At 45.0% G+C, this 19057-nt stretch overlaps 1 protein-coding gene across 6 annotated transcripts in view; it reads right to left on the reverse strand.

Annotated features, from left to right (window-relative positions):
* Dgke (diacylglycerol kinase epsilon) overlaps window positions 1-8201 on the reverse strand; it is a 25579-nt gene extending 17378 nt beyond the window's left edge. For 3 of the 6 annotated variants that reach the window (NR_172101.1, NM_001394359.1, NM_001394358.1), the window contains 2 exon segments: window positions 2293-2452; window positions 7364-8170. Coding sequence is in view for 3 of the 6 variants with exons in the window: in NM_001394359.1 (NP_001381288.1) it covers window positions 2293-2452; window positions 7364-7821 (618 nt within the window). In the remaining 3 variants the exon portion in view is untranslated. 6 annotated transcript variants of the gene reach the window in all.
* Between the last annotated feature and the right edge of the window lie 10856 nt (window positions 8202-19057).

Below are 19057 nucleotides of genomic sequence, written 5' to 3' on the forward strand. Positions count from 1 at the left end.
GAACCATTTCCTGTCTCCACAGTATTCCTTCTGCATCATCCATTTTAAGAAATCAAATGAAATCAACTTTTTTGTTGTTGTTTTTCTTGTTTTGAGACAGGGTTTCTCTGTGTAGCCCTGGCTGTTCTAGAACTCACTCTGTCCTCAGAAGCCAGGGGGTGCCAGTCCCTTGGAACTAGAAGTACAGACAGCTGTGAGCTGTGCCGTGGGTGCTGGGAATTGAAACTGGGCCTCTGGAAGTGCAGCCAGTGCTCTTTACTGCTGAGCCCTCTTTCCGGCCCCTTTATCATTCTTTAAACAATATTTTCATGAGGCTCCTGCAGAGGACTTGACTGTGGTTTCCAGAACCCACTTCAGGTGGCTCACAAAAGCCTGTTAGAAGACAACTAGAAGTCCTTTTAAATATGAATATCCAAGCATGTCCTAACTGACTTCTGACTAATACAGAGGGGCTGGCAAGATGGCTCAGCAGGTAAAAGTGCTCACTGCCCCGCCCAACACCCTCAGTTCAATCCCTGGAACCTACCCGGCAGAAAGAATCAACCCAACTCCCACAAGTTAACTCTGCACATCCTCCATGGCACGTGCACAGTCCCCATGAAATAAGTAAATGTAATAAGCGTTTAAAAAACATTTTATTTTCATTTTCAGTTGTGTGTGATGTGCATGTGTTGAGTGCAGGTACCCATGGAGTCACACATGAGCTCATGGTACATGCACACATGCATACATACAAGTAAATAACATTTTTTTAAAGAAACTCATTAATAAAGCAGTCCACTCTATCGTTAAATCAAATTAGTATAAAAACAAGAAGAAAATGGGGTTCTTAGTAATTTTCATTGACTTCTAAAATAATCAGTCATCAGATAATTTACCACATACATACCACATTACCTAGGTTGAGTGTCCCTTACCAGAAATGCTTGAACCCTAAGTGCTGAGTGTCCTCCTCACCCCCTCAGGCCTGTGGCCTCACTCTGCGTCTCCCCTCCCGTTTCCTCTCACAGTTACTAAGCTTGGTCTGAATGTGGACCTATCCGTCAGAGCCTGGAGCACCAGTGGACATAAACAGACACCATGTCTTCCACTCTATGAACTGTTGCCAGCAGATCAGCAGCCAGCGGTAGGCTGTGTCATCGTGCCTGTCCCTCATGTGTCCTGTCGTCATTCTATTTTGTTCCCCCCACCCTGACAAAATTTCTCTGTATAACTCTGGATACTCTGAAAACCTGTATTCTGTAGACCAGGCTGGCCCCAAATTGAGTGATCCACCCAGAGTGCTGGGATTAAAGACAGGCACCACCTTACCTGGCCCGAAGTGTCTCTTAGTTTGGCGTGTGTTTGCACATACACAATGGGGTGTTTTGGAAATCAGATCCAAGTTTAATATGAAGTTGATTTAATTAACTATGTATGAACCTTCATACGTAGCACATAGGTAATTTTGCAGGACATTTTTTACTGTCCCTACATTTTGACTACAACCTGAAATTGGAGGATTTTCTACCTGTGGTGTCATGACAGCACCTAAAATGTTGGATCAGGGATGCTCAACCTTTACATCTGGGAGTCTGTCCCCAGTTAATAGACATCATGTTCTTTTAGCCATCGACAAACTGGATTTTATTTTCCCTTATCTCTTTGTTTTCCTTTTCTGGATGTATCTGGGGATATATCAGCTTGCAAGATTTTGTTGTTTGTGATTCCCAGTTGTTTTGCTTTGTTCTTTGAGACAGGGCCTCACAGATCTGTCTGCCTCCTGCCTCTGCCTCTTGAGTACTGTGATTTAAGGCTCTTTTACTATTTCATGCATAGATGGGTGTTTTAGCTGCATTTATGCCTGTGTTCTAGATCGAAGCAATGCCGCAGGCCACAGGGCGCACTGGATCCCTTTGTATGAGAGTTAGATCTGGTTCTGAGGCTCCACTTAGGTGCCGAGAATCAAATCATGATCCTCTGGAAGAACAGTCAGTGCTCATAACTGCTGAGCCCCTCTCCAGAGCCCGGCTCTTAGTTTTTGAAACCAGATTTTACTAAGCATTCCAGAATTTGCCATATAAACTAAGCTGGCCTTAAACTTTTGGTCCTTCTGCCTTTACCTCCTAAGTGGTGCTAGTAAGGATGTCTGACATCATGGTGGACCTTGGGTAAGGTTTCACCGTTTACCATAACAACATTTTATATCCCTTTACCTCTTAGTTACTTAATTCCCAATTTTTCTCAAATACACAAAATTAACTATCTTATATGTTAAATTTAAATGAATAAAATTATAAGAAAATAAATTACCACTTCATAATTTGTGTTTTTGTCTTTACGCATCTGGTTAATGGACGTTAAATAACTTGGAGGGATGATGAGATTTTTGAATTCTCCAAAATCACACTTCTCACTCTTTAAGCTGCCTCTCATGCACTCATCGTGGACTGTCTGCTGGCACCAAACACACCTGAGGAAAGTAGAAACAGCTGTCAACTATTGTTAAACCAGTGTTCCCAAGCCACAGATCATATTCTGTGAAAAGTTAAAACAGTCTATTCACACAGAAATAAACGTAATAAAAAATTCCACAAAAATACTACACATGATCATAATTTTAAAGTGAATAAGTAACTTCTTAGGGCAATTCTGTAATTTGGTAATACCTGTAGGCACAACCTCCCTAAAAAGGTCAACCTGGAACAACAGCTGTACATAGAAACGTGTGTGCATTAGGTCAATCTGTTGATGATACCTGTAGTTCCATGAGCCTGGTCTGGAAAGGTTCCAACTTTTATGTAGAATGCAAAACAGCCCATTTCTTTTTTTAAAGACTTTATTTTATGGCATTGACGTTTTAGATGCATGTGTATGTGTATAAAGGTGTGGGAACTGGAGCTGGAATTACAGACAGTGAGTGGCACGCTGCCACGTGGGTGCCAGGTTCTTTGTTAGAGCAGCCAGTGCTCTCAACCACTGAGCTATCTTTCCAGCCCCCAAACATCCCACTTCTTTTAGGAGCTGATAAATAGCTCAATGTCTGGTTCTAAAACAAAGATAGGACATGTGCATCCAGATCTACTCTGTTCTGGTGCCAGTGCCAACAACAGGCAGGGATTAGTGCTGGAGACTCAGGCTTTCTATTATTAATCTGCTCAACTATTTAATCCACTCACAGATAAGACACACCTGACTAGCAAAATGAGGCCACCAGAGAAGAGCAGAATCAACTGATTTATAAAGGAGGGAATGTTGACTCTGGGCCTTCTATTTTAAAGGTGTTTTTTCCTCTTGGATGTTGGGACTTGTCAAGTAATTACTGCTGCTTACTCAAGAGTTCTATTGAGGGCTAAAAATAGATACCTGAACATTGTGTTAGAGACAATTACAGCACGGCGTGCTCAGGACATTTATAAATAATGGCCTTTAACGTCAGAAACTGTAGCAGATGGTTACGGTTGATGTAACCGTTCCGTCTACTGGTGGCCTGCGGCTAACTCCTATTTTATTGCGATCACTGTATACATTATTGTTTTTGATAAAAGATTCTGCTTTTTGGCTCTGTGGCTTTGAATTCCAGGTTTGAGAGTAGTAGAATTAGAGCAAGAGGGCCAAACTTGGCTTGGGTCAATTTTTCCCTCCAGTGCTGGGGATGCAACCCAGTTCCTGCTATTCTGCTGTTCTGTTTCTTACCTACATACATATGACTGTAGCTCAGCTAACTCTAAGTACTATATTATATTTATTTTCTCCCAGATACCACATTTAGGGGAAAAGGGTCAAATCTCACCATGTATGTCTGTGTGAGGGTGTCAGCTCTTGGAGTTACGGTTGGAGCTGCCATATAGGTGCTGGGAATTGAACCTGGGTCCTCTCTGGAAGTGCAGTCAGTGCTCATAATCACTGAACCATCTTTCCAGCTCCTCTCACAACCAATTTTTAAGCTGAGTAAGACTACGAGACACTGATCTACTTACTCACCTCCTTGGTTTCACCCCTGCATGGCTAATCAGATCTGGCATGTAAACTGTTGTCACAGGGAGATAAGCAGTATGGGATACACTGTGAGGAGCCATAGTTTCCCCTTCAGAAAATGCTGTTCTTGGAACAAAACAAAATAAAAAAGAAACAAAACCCAACAAACAAACAAAAACCTATAGTGTCGAAAAAGCATGGGCAGGGGCTGGGAGATGGCTCTGCAGTTAAAAGCATTTATTACTCCTGCAGAGGACCTGGTTAGACTCCCATGGCTCATCAGCATTATAACTCGACCTCTAGGGGAGCTGACACCCTCTTCTGACCCGGGGACACCAGGCATTCATGGGGCACATAAATGTATGCAGGCAGAGCACAAGTGCACCCCAAAAAACTAATACCCCCAAGAACCTCCTGACGGGGTTACACATGATGGTGGCCTTATAAAAGATAATTATAATCTAAAAATGGTATATTATTACTGAACATAATTGCAAAAATACCCACTCAAGTATTTCACAATAATTTCCTCTAGGAAGACAAGACTAAGGCTGGGGAGGCATGATCTTCTTTTTTTTTTTTTTGGTTCTTTTTTTCGGAGCTGGGGACCGAACCCAGGGCCTTGCGCTTCCTAGGTAAGCGCTCTACCACTGAGCTAAATCCCCAGCCCCGAGGCATGATCTTCTAACCCTGTTATTTTTGTGTTTAGTTAAGTTTCTAAAAACTAGAATATATTCATGAATTTCTTCACTAAGTTTTTAAAAACCGTATTTTAAATAACACTAACATGCTTGAGAATTTAGGTATGTAGATAAAGTCATCTACAGACAGCCACTCAATTCTTTGGAGCACTTACTCCCAGTTTTACAGTGCGAAAATGCTTTTCAAGTAGGAACCTGGTCTGTATATGTACTGGACACTGTGTTCCTTCCTAGTTGGTATCAGGCATATTTTCCTAAGATATTTCCTAAGAGTATTTTCTAAAAACCTGGGTTAGGAAGAAATGTGTAATATTACATTATATGGATGGATATGTTATAACTTAGTCAATATTTTTTCTGCTAATTTTTTTCTGTTTTCTCCTTAGGGTTTCATGTATTCCCAGCTGGCCTCAAACTCTGTATCTGGCCAAGGATGACCATGAATGTCTGTGATCCCCCTGCCTCCCACCTCTCAGGTGTTGAGATTACAGGTGTGCATGACCAGAGGAGTTATGTGGTGGTGGCTTCATACACAATAGGTAGGCATTCTACTGACTAAGCTACATCCCCAGGCCCTAAACCATGGTTTTTAAAGCCCTGTCCACTAGTACCTAAAAACCTGTCTGGATGATAAAAAAAAAAGTACTCTACTGTTTTAACTCAGAGATCTTTTATAACTATGTAAACTGAGTTTTCTTTCTTTCTTTTTTAAGATTTATTTATATGAGTACACTGTCGCTGTCTTCATACACACCAGAAGAGGGCATCAGATCCCATCACAGATGGTTGTGAGCCACCATGTGGTTGCTGGGAATTGAACTCGGGACCTCTGGAAGAGCAGTCAGTGCTCTTAACCACTCCGCCTGCCTCTGCCTTCCAAGTGCTGGGATTAAAGGTTTGTGCCACCAATGCCCAGCTAATCTAATACATTTTTTAAAAGTTAAAAGTGAGGCTAGAGGGATGAATCTGTGATTAAGGGCACTGGGTGCTCTTGGAGAGGACCTGGGTTTGACTCCCGGCACCTGCACAGCAGCCCACAACTCTTTGCAACTCCAGTTCCAGGGGATCAGAGGCTTTTTTTTTTTTTTTTTGGTTCTTTTTTTCGGAGCTGGGGACCGAACCCAGGGCCTTGTGCTTCCTAGGTAAGCGCTCTACCACTGAGCTAAATCCCCAGCCCCGATCAGAGGCTTTCTTTTGGCCTCCATGTAGTACGAAGTATACATGTGATGCAGATAAACTTGTAGGTAAAAAACCCACACACATACAACTTAAAAGAAAAACAACTTAAATATGGCAACCACCTATCTTTGCTTGACTGTGATCACCTGGATTTTGGCTTATTTTCTGGCATCAGTATTAATAACGCTCTCAATGTGACCCAGCATGGACCGTAAGTTCAAATGTAACAAGAACATTTAAAGATGGGTCAATGGTTATGAATGTGTACAACTGCTCTCACAGAGGACCCTTTGATTCCCAGCACCCATGCTGGGAAGCTTACATCAGCTCCAGGGTAGGCTGATGCCCCTTGTGGCTGCTGTGGGTATCTGCACTCGTGTGCAGATAGCAATACCAACACCCGCTACAATGTGCCCACACTCACAGTAGCTTCAGAGTTATTACCACCTTTCTGCTCTGCTCTTGAAAGTGTGTGAGGTTTTCTACTTGTTGGAAATAAAACCTGTTACACAGTAAAGTCCAGACAAAGCTCTAATAAGGCTGGGTGTTGGAAATCTTGGGGAACCAGCCCTACTTTATCTTCCGTTTTCTCAACTGCGGACAGAGCCAGGAGAGGATCTGCATGGCAGCACTGTTGCTCACCAGCCTCCAACACGGAAGCCTGTTTCACACAGCATTCCACCACGCAAGATCCCTTGTTCAGTGTATATGCTGAAGCCATGAAAACACTCTCAGTCTAACTCAGGCGACTCATCTGAGACACTAGTCCTGAAAGATCTGACAACAGAAATTCCCTTTCAGGGCTGGTCAGAGAGCCCAGCAGCCTGATGAGTTAAGAGCTCACTTCGCAAAGTTGCCTCCTAACCACATATACAACTCCACTGCAAAGGGGCAATCCCCTATAAATAAATGAGTGGCAGGTGTAATACTCCTTTCCTGTCTTGCCCGTCAAACACTTGACTATGACACCAATTGCTGTGTTAGCAAAAGAAATTTAAAACGCTGCTTTGGGAAGACCCCTGTTTGCATAGTTCTGAACCAAGAACCAATTGGTTTTGTGACTGGCATAAGGTTCTTTGGGTATCCTTCATTTTTCCTTATGAAAAATGGGGTGCTATAGATTAGCCACTCTTCAGGCAGCACTTAAGAGGCCTTTGATGGAAATTAAGAGCCCTGGAAAGGGTGGGAAGTTTTGTGTGGTGGTGGTGTTCAGTAAGAGTGCTGAAATAGCATGCTTAAGGCCTTTGGGTTCGATACCCAGCACCTCATGAACTGGTGCTGCACCATGGTGGTGGTGCACACCGGTAATCTCAGCACCGGGAGGGGAAGGCAGAAGCATTAAAAATTCAAGGTCATCTTTTGCTATCCAGTGAGTTTGAGGCTAGCCTGGCTACAGGAGACTTTGTCTCAAACAGCAACATCTACATGAGACCTGCTGCAAACGCCAGGGATGTCGTGAGTAGTTTAGGCCATTTGCTGAGATTGCCACCCACTGTTTGCAATCCTGCCTCCCACAAAAGCCATACCGGTAGTCGCAGAGTTTAGGCTGGCTGCCACACTGCTGCCTGCAGATTACACAGTAAGTGCACAGGGGGACGTTGCCGCGGATCCAGTGGTGGGGCATCGCATCTGCGGCCCTGCTGTCGTTCTTGAGCATGATCTCCTTGCACGGGAAGCGCTTGTCGACCTTCTTGAGGCAGCCCTCGTCCACGCGGAGCCCGCAGCAGTCGCAGAAGGCTCCTTGCAGGATGTGCTGGGCGCACACGCAGCAGTAGGTGGGGTGGCTGAACAGGTCGGTGTCACGCCAGCAGTGCTTGCTCTTGCGGAAGATGTCCCTGCGGTGCAGCTGCCGGCGCGAACGCTGCAGACTACACCATAAGGTGATGAACACCGGCAACAGCACGGAGAACAGCGTCCATAGGATCAAGTGGCCATCGGGGAGCAGGCCCTGCGCCGATGGGCCGGACCGCTGGTCTCCCTCCATCTTCCCAGGCCCAGGCGTGGCCTACGGAGAGGCCGGGTCCAGGGGACTTGCTCTAGGACTCACAGCGTGGGGTTGCAGCTCGTCTTCGCTGCGCGTGGCCTCGGCCCCGGGAAAGGCGCAGGTCGCACCCGCGGGCTCCGTGCAGCACAGGCCCGGCCCGTGGCCACCGTGCTCACAACGGCCGTCGCGCTGGGCCTCGCCCGCGCCCCTATCGCGAGGTCTCTGGAGACCCCAGTTCGCTCTCGCGGTCTCGGGTACCACCTCCAGCCAAGCCTCTGGCCGCCGTCCCACCCTCACGCTGTGAGATGTGCGTGGGATGAGGAGGCCGCGCTTGAGGAGCGCACCTGCGCAGTCCGCACGCCGGCCGGCTGCTTAGCGAGGACTGGGCGGGGCCTGACGCGCCCAGAACAAGGGCGGGGCCAGGTAGGACAAGGCCTATGGTGGCGCTTTCCGATGGTGGGCGGAGCTAGAGGAGGGCGGGGCCTGCGCTGATATTTATTTATAGGCGGGACCAGTTGTATTTATTGGCGGGTCGCGCGGCTGCCTTGGGTGGGAGGGGTCAGGTGGGCGGGGCGGAGGCTGGAAGTGGCTTGCGAAGTTTAAAGACATCAAGGGTTTGGACCATATAGGAAAGTGTTTGTTCTTTTGAAAGTGTTATGTTCTGAATGGCACAAATCAAAGATTGCCAAAAGTCACTAGTGCTCTTTGTGTATAAATAAAATAACATAATAAAGTAACCGGGCATGTGTCCTGCAGAGGTGGATGGATCTCAGTGAGTTCAGGATCAGCCTGTGTGAGGACCAAAACAGAAAAACGACACCATACAGGTTAAGAGTTCTGTTTGCATTTAAGGATGAGCTCCCGTTTGTTCCGTGTTTGTTTGACCCATCTGCACGGATGTGCTTGATCACTTGCCGGCCAGAGGTAAATCAGGGGCACATGTAGGCAGGAAATACGTCAAGATATATGCTTGCCCCTGATTGAACCTGATGGGAAATGAAGTGAATTGTGGGTTTTGCCCTTTTAAGCTTCTGCAAAGCACGACTCGAGGCCATTTTCTGGGAACCCAGAGGTGGACCTGGCCAGAGAGTCCATCACCCTGGCCAATAGTTAATTAAAGCTTACTTTAAACTTGGTTTTAAATTGTGGTAGTGGTCTTATTCTCTACTGGTGGGATTAACACGGGTTCTTGGTCAACTAGGGATACACAATAAGACTCTGCCTCAAACAAATAAGCAAAGCAAAACAAACAAACAAAAAACTCAAACCAAAACAACCCCAACAGTTCACCACAACCCCCCAGATCACTTTCTTTTTCTTTGGCTATTCATGGGCCAGGGAGATGGTTCAGCAGGAACCTGCCACTATGCCTGACAAACCTCACTTTGATTCTTGGGACCCAAACACTCTCTGTGGCATGTGAGTACCTACAGACGTATACACAAACATAAATAATAAGTAAATAAGCAAACATAGTTCTAAAAAGAATTACTTTGGGCATACAGGTCGGCTTCAGTTTCAGCCATGAGAGAGTTTCTATAATCTGTTCTATAATTCTATAGTAGAATTCTATAATTCTATAAAATGCAGGCTCTAGTCCCCCTTTTCTTGAGGAAGAGACCCGAGATCATTTTCTCTTTGAGACAGTTTCATCCCCTAAGCCAGGCTGGCCTATAATGCGTGGCCATTGTCCTGCCTCTGCCTCTCCAGTGCTGGGAAACACAGGGCAGTACCGCTCTGCCTGGCTGTGAGCATCTACACTTGTAACCGCTATCGGGTGACAGCTATGATGATGCCTGTGGCCGGGGAACACACTGTGAGCCTGAAACTGGCATATGGAACAGTCTGGAATTGGAAGATGGAGACTGTTTAAGTGGGGAGCCGATCAGATGGGCTGGGGAGTGTTGGGAACAGGGCTCTGCCCTGTACCTGTGGGATTGCTGCTTAGGCTTGCCATTTTCCCTGTAGGTCCTACATCCTCATCTGTAACCTGAGCGAGTCGGAAAGACCTCTGCAGCGTTGCTTCTGCTGCCATCACTGGTGCTGTGTTACCATTTTCTATAAATCCTTCCGGGTGCAGAACCCTTAAAGTTATTAACAGGCAACAACAAACACACTCCTAAAAAGTGTGTTTTGACTATTTGGAAAATACAACAAATTAAAGGGAAGGGGAAAAAAAAAGCACCAACCAAGTGTTAGTCCAGGGACAACTGGTGTTTTAAACATTTGACATGTTTTTCTTCTTCTGTTGCCTTTTCTCTTTTCTTTTCTTTTCTTTTTCGAATGTATCCCTCACTGGTCTGAAACTCACTGTGTAGCTGAGGATGATCTTGGGCTTTTGATCCTCCTGCCTCCACTTTCCAAGCTCTGGATTACAGGAGAGGGGTATCAAACCTGGTTTACTTGATGTAGGGGGTGGAACCCAGGGCTGCCCAGTAGGTAAAGCCCCAGCCAGCCCTCTTATGTTTCCCTTTGGAAATAGTGGCTACCTTTTTGTATGCATACTTAGGGGCAAGTGGTAAACACATTCTCTGTCTGGGTGTGTTCCAAATTTAGATTTAGATTTCAAGGTAGTGTGTGTGTGTATGTGTGTGTGTGTGTGTGTGTATGTGTGTGTGTATGTGTGTGTATGTGTGTGTGTATGTGTGTATGTGTGTGTATGTGTATGTGTATGTGTGTGTATGTGTATGTGTGTGTATGTGTGTGTGTATGTGTGTGTATGTGTGTGTGTGTGTGTGTGTATGTGTGTGTGTGTGTGTGTGTTTATGTGCTCAAAAGAGTGTGTTTGACAGAGTCACACTATGCAGCCCAAATAAGTCTCAAATGGTCCCATGGTTTGTGATCCCTTTGGCAAACCTGTATCTCCAAAAATGCTTACTTTATGATTCATAAAAGTAGCAAAGTTACAGCTACAAAGTAGCACAGAGGACTGGAGAGATGGCTCAGAGGTTAAGAGCACTGACTGCTCTTCTAGAGGTCCTGAGTTCAATATCCAGCAACCACATGGTGGCTCACAACCATCTGTAATGGGATTGAAAGGTAAAAGTTTTAAAGTTGCCCCCCTAGACACAAAGTTTAGAGCAGAAGAAAAAAAAAACAGGTTAGGAACCAGAATTATATGTTCCAAGAAGCCTCTCCTAGGGCTATAGAATGGGTAACTACATTGGCCAGCTCAACAGCTTTCTCCCAGAAACTAGCTGACCATAAATCTTAGAGAACAATCTTGAGAAGCAGGAAGCAACTTCTCCTAGGAACTAGCGGACCATAAAGTTAAACAACCCGAGAAGCAGGAGACAGCTTCTTCTAGGAAACAATCTTGAAAAACAGAGAGATTTTCCTTGTGATTTTTCACTGTTATTCTACACACTTTCCAATGACGCCATCCCTGCCCCCTCGGGTTGTGGTTTCTCCCTTTAAATACCTTTTCTCCCAGCCTCTCGGACCTGCCCCTGCGTGGGCTATGAGTCCGACCCCAGTGCACTGGTTGCTATCGATAAACCTCATGTGATTACAACAAGGACGGTCCTGTGTGAGTTCTTGGGGGGGTCATGTCATACTGAGACTTGAGTGAGGGTGTCCCTGCTCCGGGGGGTCTTTCAGGATCAGATGTCCTCTTCTGGTGTGTCTGAAGACAGCTACAGTGTATTCATATATGTAAAGTAAATATTAAAAAATGAAAACAAAGTAGCACAGAAAACCATTTTAGGGAGTCTGCACAACAGGAGGAAGTGTGATACTAGAAAGTTGAAATGATGGGGTTGGGGATTTAGCTCAGTGGTAGAGCGCTTGCCTAGCAAGCGCAAGGCCCTGGGTTCGTCCCCAGCTCCGAAAAAAAGAAAAGAAAAAAAAAAAAAGAAAGTTGAAATGAGAAGGTCTAACACATGGTGACTGTCCGGCTTCAGCCTCCCCAGTGCTGAATACGGATTTGTATCACAAGCCTTGGCAACAAACAACTTCTACGAATTTTTCTTTCTTTTTTTTCTCCGGAGCTGGGGACTGAACCCAGGGCCTTGCGCTTGCTAGGCAAGTGCTCTACCACTGAGCTAAATCCCCAACCCCTTTTACAAATTTTTAAAAAAGTCAAATTTATAGCCTAACCAAGACCTGTACAGTGACACCACTTGACATGCCAGCATGTCTCAAGAAGGCCACACCCATAGATGAAAGGCTACATCATGTAATGACTGCTGAGAGAGGGAGAACCAGCCATGCCCAGGAATAAACCTCTTAATTGATTAATCAGTATCAAGTGGTCAGTCCTAAAAACACCTATGTATAAACCACACTGGATGGACTCAGCAGGCTGTATTTATACATCTCTTTTAAAAAAAAAGATTTATTTATTTATTTATTTATTTATTTATTTATTTATTTATTTATTATATATAAGTACACTGTGGCTGTCCTCAGACAGACCAGAAGAGGCCATCAGATCCCATTACAGATGGTTGTGAGCCACCATGTGGTTGCTGGGATTTGAACTCAGGACCTCTGGAAGAGCAGTCAGTGTTCTTAACCACTGAGCCATCTCTCCAGTCCTATACATTTCTGTGTATACACACACACATAATAATTAAAGAAAAGGAAAGAGGGGGAAAAATGTCCTATTTAGTGGCTGCATAATGTCCCATTCTTTGATGCAATTCACACCTTATGTAAGCACACTTCCATGCTTAGTGACGTGGTTGCCAGCGTATGTTGCTGGTCTTTGCTACTTTGTGGGTTCTTCTTCCCACCCTTTATCCTCCCCTCGCCCTGATTTCATTCCCCATCACCAGGTAGGAGAGAAAGGATAGAGATCCCCCAAATCTAATTTCTTTCCTTTTATTCCTTCTTTGAGCACCACTAAGGAACTGAAATCAACCTCCCTTAATCAGCAAGCACCCAGTCCCACCTAGGGGGCACTAACAATGATATATGTTGGGGTCCAGGAGTCAATCTACAAACACAAGAACACCTATCTCAGTCAGACAGGGAAAGTTCATTGAGCATTTGCCTCAGGACTGATCGATCGGGGTTATAGCTCAGACACAGGAGCTGACCGCTATGAGGAGCCAGGATTCTACAGAGCTTTTAAGCCTAAAATCCACAAACATCTGTGCCAAATCATTTCACCAATCAGGACTTATGGATAGGGGATTTCCTCAGGAGCATGCATTTGTGGTACACTTACCTGTTCCCATTGGTTGGGATATTCAACTGCGGCAGGGGACTTGCCTTGCTTAACATTCATGTCTTAATTTGCCATCCAGGATGAAAGTTACCCACATAAACTCTATCAAGAAGGATGTCAATTCCCAGGGATGTCTTGGGAATTTAAAACTTTACTTGACCTCTACTCAGAATAGAAATTCTATTCCAAATGGTTTCTTATATTGGTGCAGGTGTCTCCCTTATGCTGGGGTCCATTCCAGGAGCAGTTTACAAAGGCAAAAACCATAAAAGCTCACACACAGGTACAGGAAGTGCTGCTGGGTAGTTGGTTTGGGTCCAAGCTTATTGTGGCTAACTATAGAAAGTAGTTTTTAACTGCTCTTTATTAGGATTGATTTCCAAGAACACCAAAACACAAGACATAACAGAATATGCAATCAACTCAGGCATGAGAACGTTTCCTAACAACAGTAGTAACAGCATATGAGAATGTTTCTTTGTAATAGTAATAACAGCATAAAATGGCTGGCTAGACAGACAGCAGTTACCCAGGCCTTAAGAATATACTCTCCGAAAAGTTCCCAGAATGCCAAACGTTGCAAAAAGGCGGAAACTATCTGCAGGTGGCAAAACCATGCCTCTGCTAGAGCAGGAGGCAAATCACAGTCAGCTGCTGCAGACAGTCCGAAGCAGCCCCTATCTCCACACCTGAAATTAAAACAAAAACGCTTTCTTATAACATTCCTGTTTTTTTAAAAAAGAACCCCAAATTCCCAAATTGTAACGGCAAGTATACACTATTATAAACATCCCCCTGTCTCACATGCTTTCCTTAGGTTCTCATATGTATGTAAAGGCTGTGAAGAGATTAATGCTTATAAAAATTTTTAAAGAATAATATTCTGAGTGTGGCGGTGCACATCTGTTCCCTCACTGGGGAGGCTGAAGCAGAAAGATTACTTCAAGTTCAAGGCCAGCCTAGGCCTCCTAGTGATATCAAGGCCAATTTGAATCTGGCTCAAACAAATGAAAGTAGTCTCTGACAAAAGTTAATATTATCTAATAATTAAGCCTAAATAGGAAAAGTTTCATAGAAACTCCTGTCTCTGAGAAATCTGACTTTGTTCCTGGGAGATTGAATCCAGAGTCTCCTGTGTGCTAAGTCCCTGTACTACCATTGAGCTACACCTTAGTCCCTACTAATTATCACCATAACCAACTGTGTTGACTGCTGTCTAGACACTTTGCTGCGTCCATTATCCTCTTATTATTATTATTATTATTATTATTATTATTATTTGTTATTGTTGTTGTTGTTTTGTTTTCTTTTTGGTTTTTCAAGACAGGGTTTCCCTGTGTAAACAGCCATGACTGTTCTGGAATTTGCTTTGTAGATGAGGCTAACCCTCACAGAGGTGTTCCTGCCTCTGCCTCCCAAGTGCTTAGATTAAAGGTGTGAACCACCACAACCTGGCTCATCGTCCTCATTTTATGTGCGAAGGAATTTTTGTAGTGTTACACAGTCCCAGTTAATGGAATGGGGACCTTGACCTCGAGATTGTCTTATACCAAAGCTATGATGTTCTTTACCTAGCTAGACTTTATTCTGTTTTGTTTTTCGAGGCAGGGTTTCTCTGCGTAGCTCTAACTGTCCTGGAACTCAGGATGTAGACCAGCCTTGAACTCCAAGATCCGCCTACTTCTGCCCCCCAAGTGCAGGGATAAAAGGCATGTGCCACAACCACCTGGCCTTAGATGTTTTTTATTCTTTTTTCGAAGGCTACCTGTAATATCACCTAAAACTTTGGGTTGTCTAGTTCCTGTCCAGATCCCCTAACCAGATTATGGCAGAGATAGTCGTCTCCTTTCCCTACAAGATCTCCAGGTCATTTATTTATTTAAAAAAAAAAACAAAAAAAAAAAAAAAAAACCTTGTGGGCTGGAGAGATGGCTCAGTGGTTAAGAACACCAACTGCTCTTCCAGAGGTCCTGAGTTCAAAGCCCAGCAACCACATGGTGGTTGGGATCTGTAGTGGGATCTGATGCCCTCTTCTGGTGTGTCTGAAGACAACTACAGTGTGCTTATATATAATAAATAAATAAATAAATCTTTTAAAAAACGTGTTTAAATTCTGAAATATGAAATGCTACATGTTGCAGGGGTCTGGGGTAGTAGCTCAGCCTGTATGATGCTTACTGTCCATCCAAAAATGAGGACTTGTATTTGATCACCAGAACCCACATATAAAGCTGAGTGTGTTGGGGCCTGGAGAGAAGTCGTCGCTCTTCCAGAGGATCAGGGTTCCATTCCCTGCACCCACATGTGGCAACTCACAACCAGCTGTAACTCCAGTCCCAGAGGAATCTCTTTTGGAACTAATACCCTCTTTTGGCCTCTTAGGCCATGCATGCACATGGTGTACAGACATACCAAACACATAAACTAAGATAATGATTAAAGATGTTTTTATTTTATTTATTTATTTTTTTTTGGTTCTTTTTTTCGGAGCTGGGGATCGAACCCAGGGCCTTGCGCTTCCTAGGTAAGCGCTCTACCACTGAGCTAAATCCCCAGCCCCAAAGATGTTTTTAATATAAGGGTAGAGGGCCATAGGAGCTTTCACCAGCCTTATACCCACCGCCTCAGGTCAAGATTAGGCCAAGTACCAGCTTCCCGCCTCAGGTCAAGGCTAGGCCAAGTTTCATTCTCCACCCACAGTTCTCCAGAGGAGCAGGGACATTCTTGAAAAACTGCAGAACGTACTGACAGTCACTTGATCCTCTGGTCCCAGATAGAGTTCGAATGCGTGTCGTATGCTTGCTAATCAATAGATTCAAAGGTCAATATGCTTAGCCAGTAAGTTTAAACTGTAACCTTGCTGATGTAACCTGTACCCCTAAAAAGTATAAAAACTGCTTGTTATAGCCATTCAGAGTCACCTTCTAGTCGCTCGACTTGAGGGTCGACCCCAACGCACTGGAAAAATAAACCTCTTGCGTTTGCATTGAACTCCGTTCTTGTGTCTCACTTGGGTGGGGGGTGTCTCCCACTAGTTAAGACTCACTTCGAACCTTACAAAGGAAAGAAAAGAAGGAAGAAATAAAGGAAGAAAAGTTAATAAAAGCTGTTGTAGTGGATTTGGCTTATAATTATAATCCCAGTGCTGGGGAGAATTCTTAGGGCTCGCTGGCTTGTTGGCTGTCTCAGGAAAAAAAAAAAAGTGGACAGTGCCCCTGAGGAACAAATACCCAAGGTTAACTTTTGGCTTCTACACACACACACACACACACACACACACACACACACACACACACACTGCATACATATAGCTTGAAAGGCCATAGAATACACACCTGTGGAGCTACTACCCAGATGGGCATATTGTACTGGAACGACAGTTCTGTGTGTATTGTGTCCTCTGTCCCTGTCACAGGAAACACCTGTTCTGAATTGGGAGTTGGGGTCTTCATTTCTTTGTTCTTCTTTTTTTTTTAAATCCATCATCCCCAAGAATATCTCTAAATAATACAGTTTTGTTTTGAAAAACTGTAAAACAAAGCCCAACTTAGCCCTATCCAGAAGTAGCCATAAAGCCCTTCCATGTGAAGACCCCTTGGGGAATTTAGGCTGAGTGTCTCAGGGACAGAGCATGGTCTTAGCTTCCCAGAGAAGATGCCAGCCTGGGAAGTCAAGGGAAGACCTGGTAAGGTCTTGGGAAAATAGCTCATCATGATGGAAATCTCCAGGTAGGGCTATAATCTGATAAAAATATGGTCTCAGGGAGGATGCTGTGGGGTCCTGAGCATGTTCATGTGACTCAGGTAACGGGGTGAGGTGAGGAGAGGAGCAGGGGCCCCGCTCCAGGTGTTCCGCGATGCATTGTGGTAGCAGGGATAGGAGGCACCCTGACTACATCCGGTTTTCTTTCACTTACTGTTAACGCTTTTCTTTCCTCCTTTGTTCCACTTTGTCTTTGTCCACTTGCCTCTAGGAGGACATCTTGATGGCTGGCAGGCTTTGGTAATGATGAGTGAAGCCTCTGTGAATGTCCGTGTACAGCTTTTCTGTGGACACGGCTTTCATGTGGGTGAACGCCCTCTCTTTTAAACATATTTTTCTTCTTTTCTTAAGCCTCCCTGTCAGTCCTGTTTTATTTTAAAAAGATTTCACCAGTTTCTCTCTTAAATCTTTTTATTAGGTTTTCAATGTCTGCTCTTGTGTTAAAGGAATCTTTTAGAGTGTGTGTGTGTGTGTGTGTGTGTGTGTGTGTGTGTGTGTTGGAGACAAGGTCGTGCCACATGTAGCCTCAGCTACATCTTCCTCTTTTTCTGCCTTCTGCATCAGAGCTCATCAGATGCTGAAGAAGCACTGTTGGGGGCCCCCGGTCTCGGAAGTTTTGTCAGCCTGACTTCTCGAGAGACCACCAGAAGAACTACGTCTAAGTTAGTGTTTCTCTCAGAATGAATGCTGTGTCCTCGGTTCCAGGCCGGGCACTTTCCGGTGAGCATCAGTCTGCACCCCACATTCCTGCCCCTCAGCCCACATGCTGCCGCCGCTCCTTCTTGTTTAGGTTGGACAGCAGTCTGGCCCTGGCCATTAGAGCCGTTGCTGACCTTGGCCGTCCTCACCTGCTGGGCAGTCACAAAGTGAGGCCAGCATCTGGACTCAGAGGAGAAATTAAAGTCCGTTTGTGGAAGCACTCAAGAAGCCGGAAGGTCTCCGTCCAAGGCCGAAACATCACACCATTGTTTTCCCAGTTCCAAACAGGAAGGGAACCTGGGTGTGCTTGGGCAAAGCTTTGAGGGAAAGGAGGGGAACCCCAGGTGGATGTAAGTGGGGCAAGCGATCTCACGTTAAAAAGGGGCCACAGTCTCTTCTAATAAACAGTGTATAAAGTTTTGTATCCTGATATGCATGACTAACCTTGGCATCTTTGTTCCTCTGAAACGGTTTCACAGGCTCATTTTCTTCCCCTTCTATTTTCAAAGACAGGGTTTCGTGTTCTCCAGGACGGCTTTGAACTTCCTAAGTAGCCAAGGGTGACCTTGGCCTCCTGATCTTCCTGTCCCCTCCTCCCAAGTGCTAGGATTATAAGCGTAGCAAACACTGCCACTCCTGGCTGGGTGTACGATTTTCTGTCCCTTGTCTGAGAATGTCTGCTTGTATGCAAAGCAAGTAAGAGTGGCTTCTCACAGAGAAAGAGGGAAGAATAAGACCACCGTTAACACCTCCCTGTTCTGCGCTCGTGTATGTGTGTGTGTGTGTGTGTCTGTGTGTGTGTGTGTGTGTGTGTGTGTGTTGGAGACAAGGCCACACCACATGTAGCTGGCCACAAGCTTGTAACTCTCTGCCTCTGTTGCTGGGATTATAGGCAGATGCCACACCTAGCTAAACCAGGGTTTGGAAATGATTCCAAACCCACAATTGCAGCCATTATACTACCCTGCCTACATCGGGGCATTTATTTGCTTTTGAATGCCATTCTGTCAAGGCCTTACTAATGTCATTAATATATGCCGGGCTTGGAGGGTTTGGGAGGGTTGGCTGACCTAGCTAGATCACCTTGAATGACTAGCTTCACAAACATATTGCATACCCCATTTGTGTCATATCTGCTATTGTCCATCGTCCAAAGGCAGTCACCTGGTCCGTCCCTTAGCTTCTTTAAGTGGGAGCTGTGACTCCATCTGAATATCTGGGCTGTGGAAAATTTGGTGACGATAGAAAAGTTTCTGAATGTGCAAACTCCGAGTCACATGTGTAATAAATTCAAGGCCTTTCTGGCTGAGCTTCCACATCCTGCTGGGGCCCAGTTCATTACAGACTCGGTTTGATCACGAGCACGCATCGTGCTGCGTGACACCAAGGGCTGCTGCCAGGATCGCCTCAGCTCGGCTTAGACACTGAGATGTTATGAAGGGCAGTGTTTCTACTGGGCATACGAAGTCCTCTGCTTTGGGGTCAGTGAAGTGTCTCAGCTGATAAAGATGCTTACCACGATGCTTACCACGATGCCGGATCACTTGAGTTTGGTCACCAGGACCCACGTAGTGCAAGGAGGGAACTGATTCCCCAGAGTTA

The sequence above is a fragment of the Rattus norvegicus genome, chromosome 10 (assembly GCF_036323735.1).
Source record: "Rattus norvegicus strain BN/NHsdMcwi chromosome 10, GRCr8, whole genome shotgun sequence".
Lineage (NCBI taxonomy): Eukaryota > Metazoa > Chordata > Mammalia > Rodentia > Muridae > Rattus > Rattus norvegicus.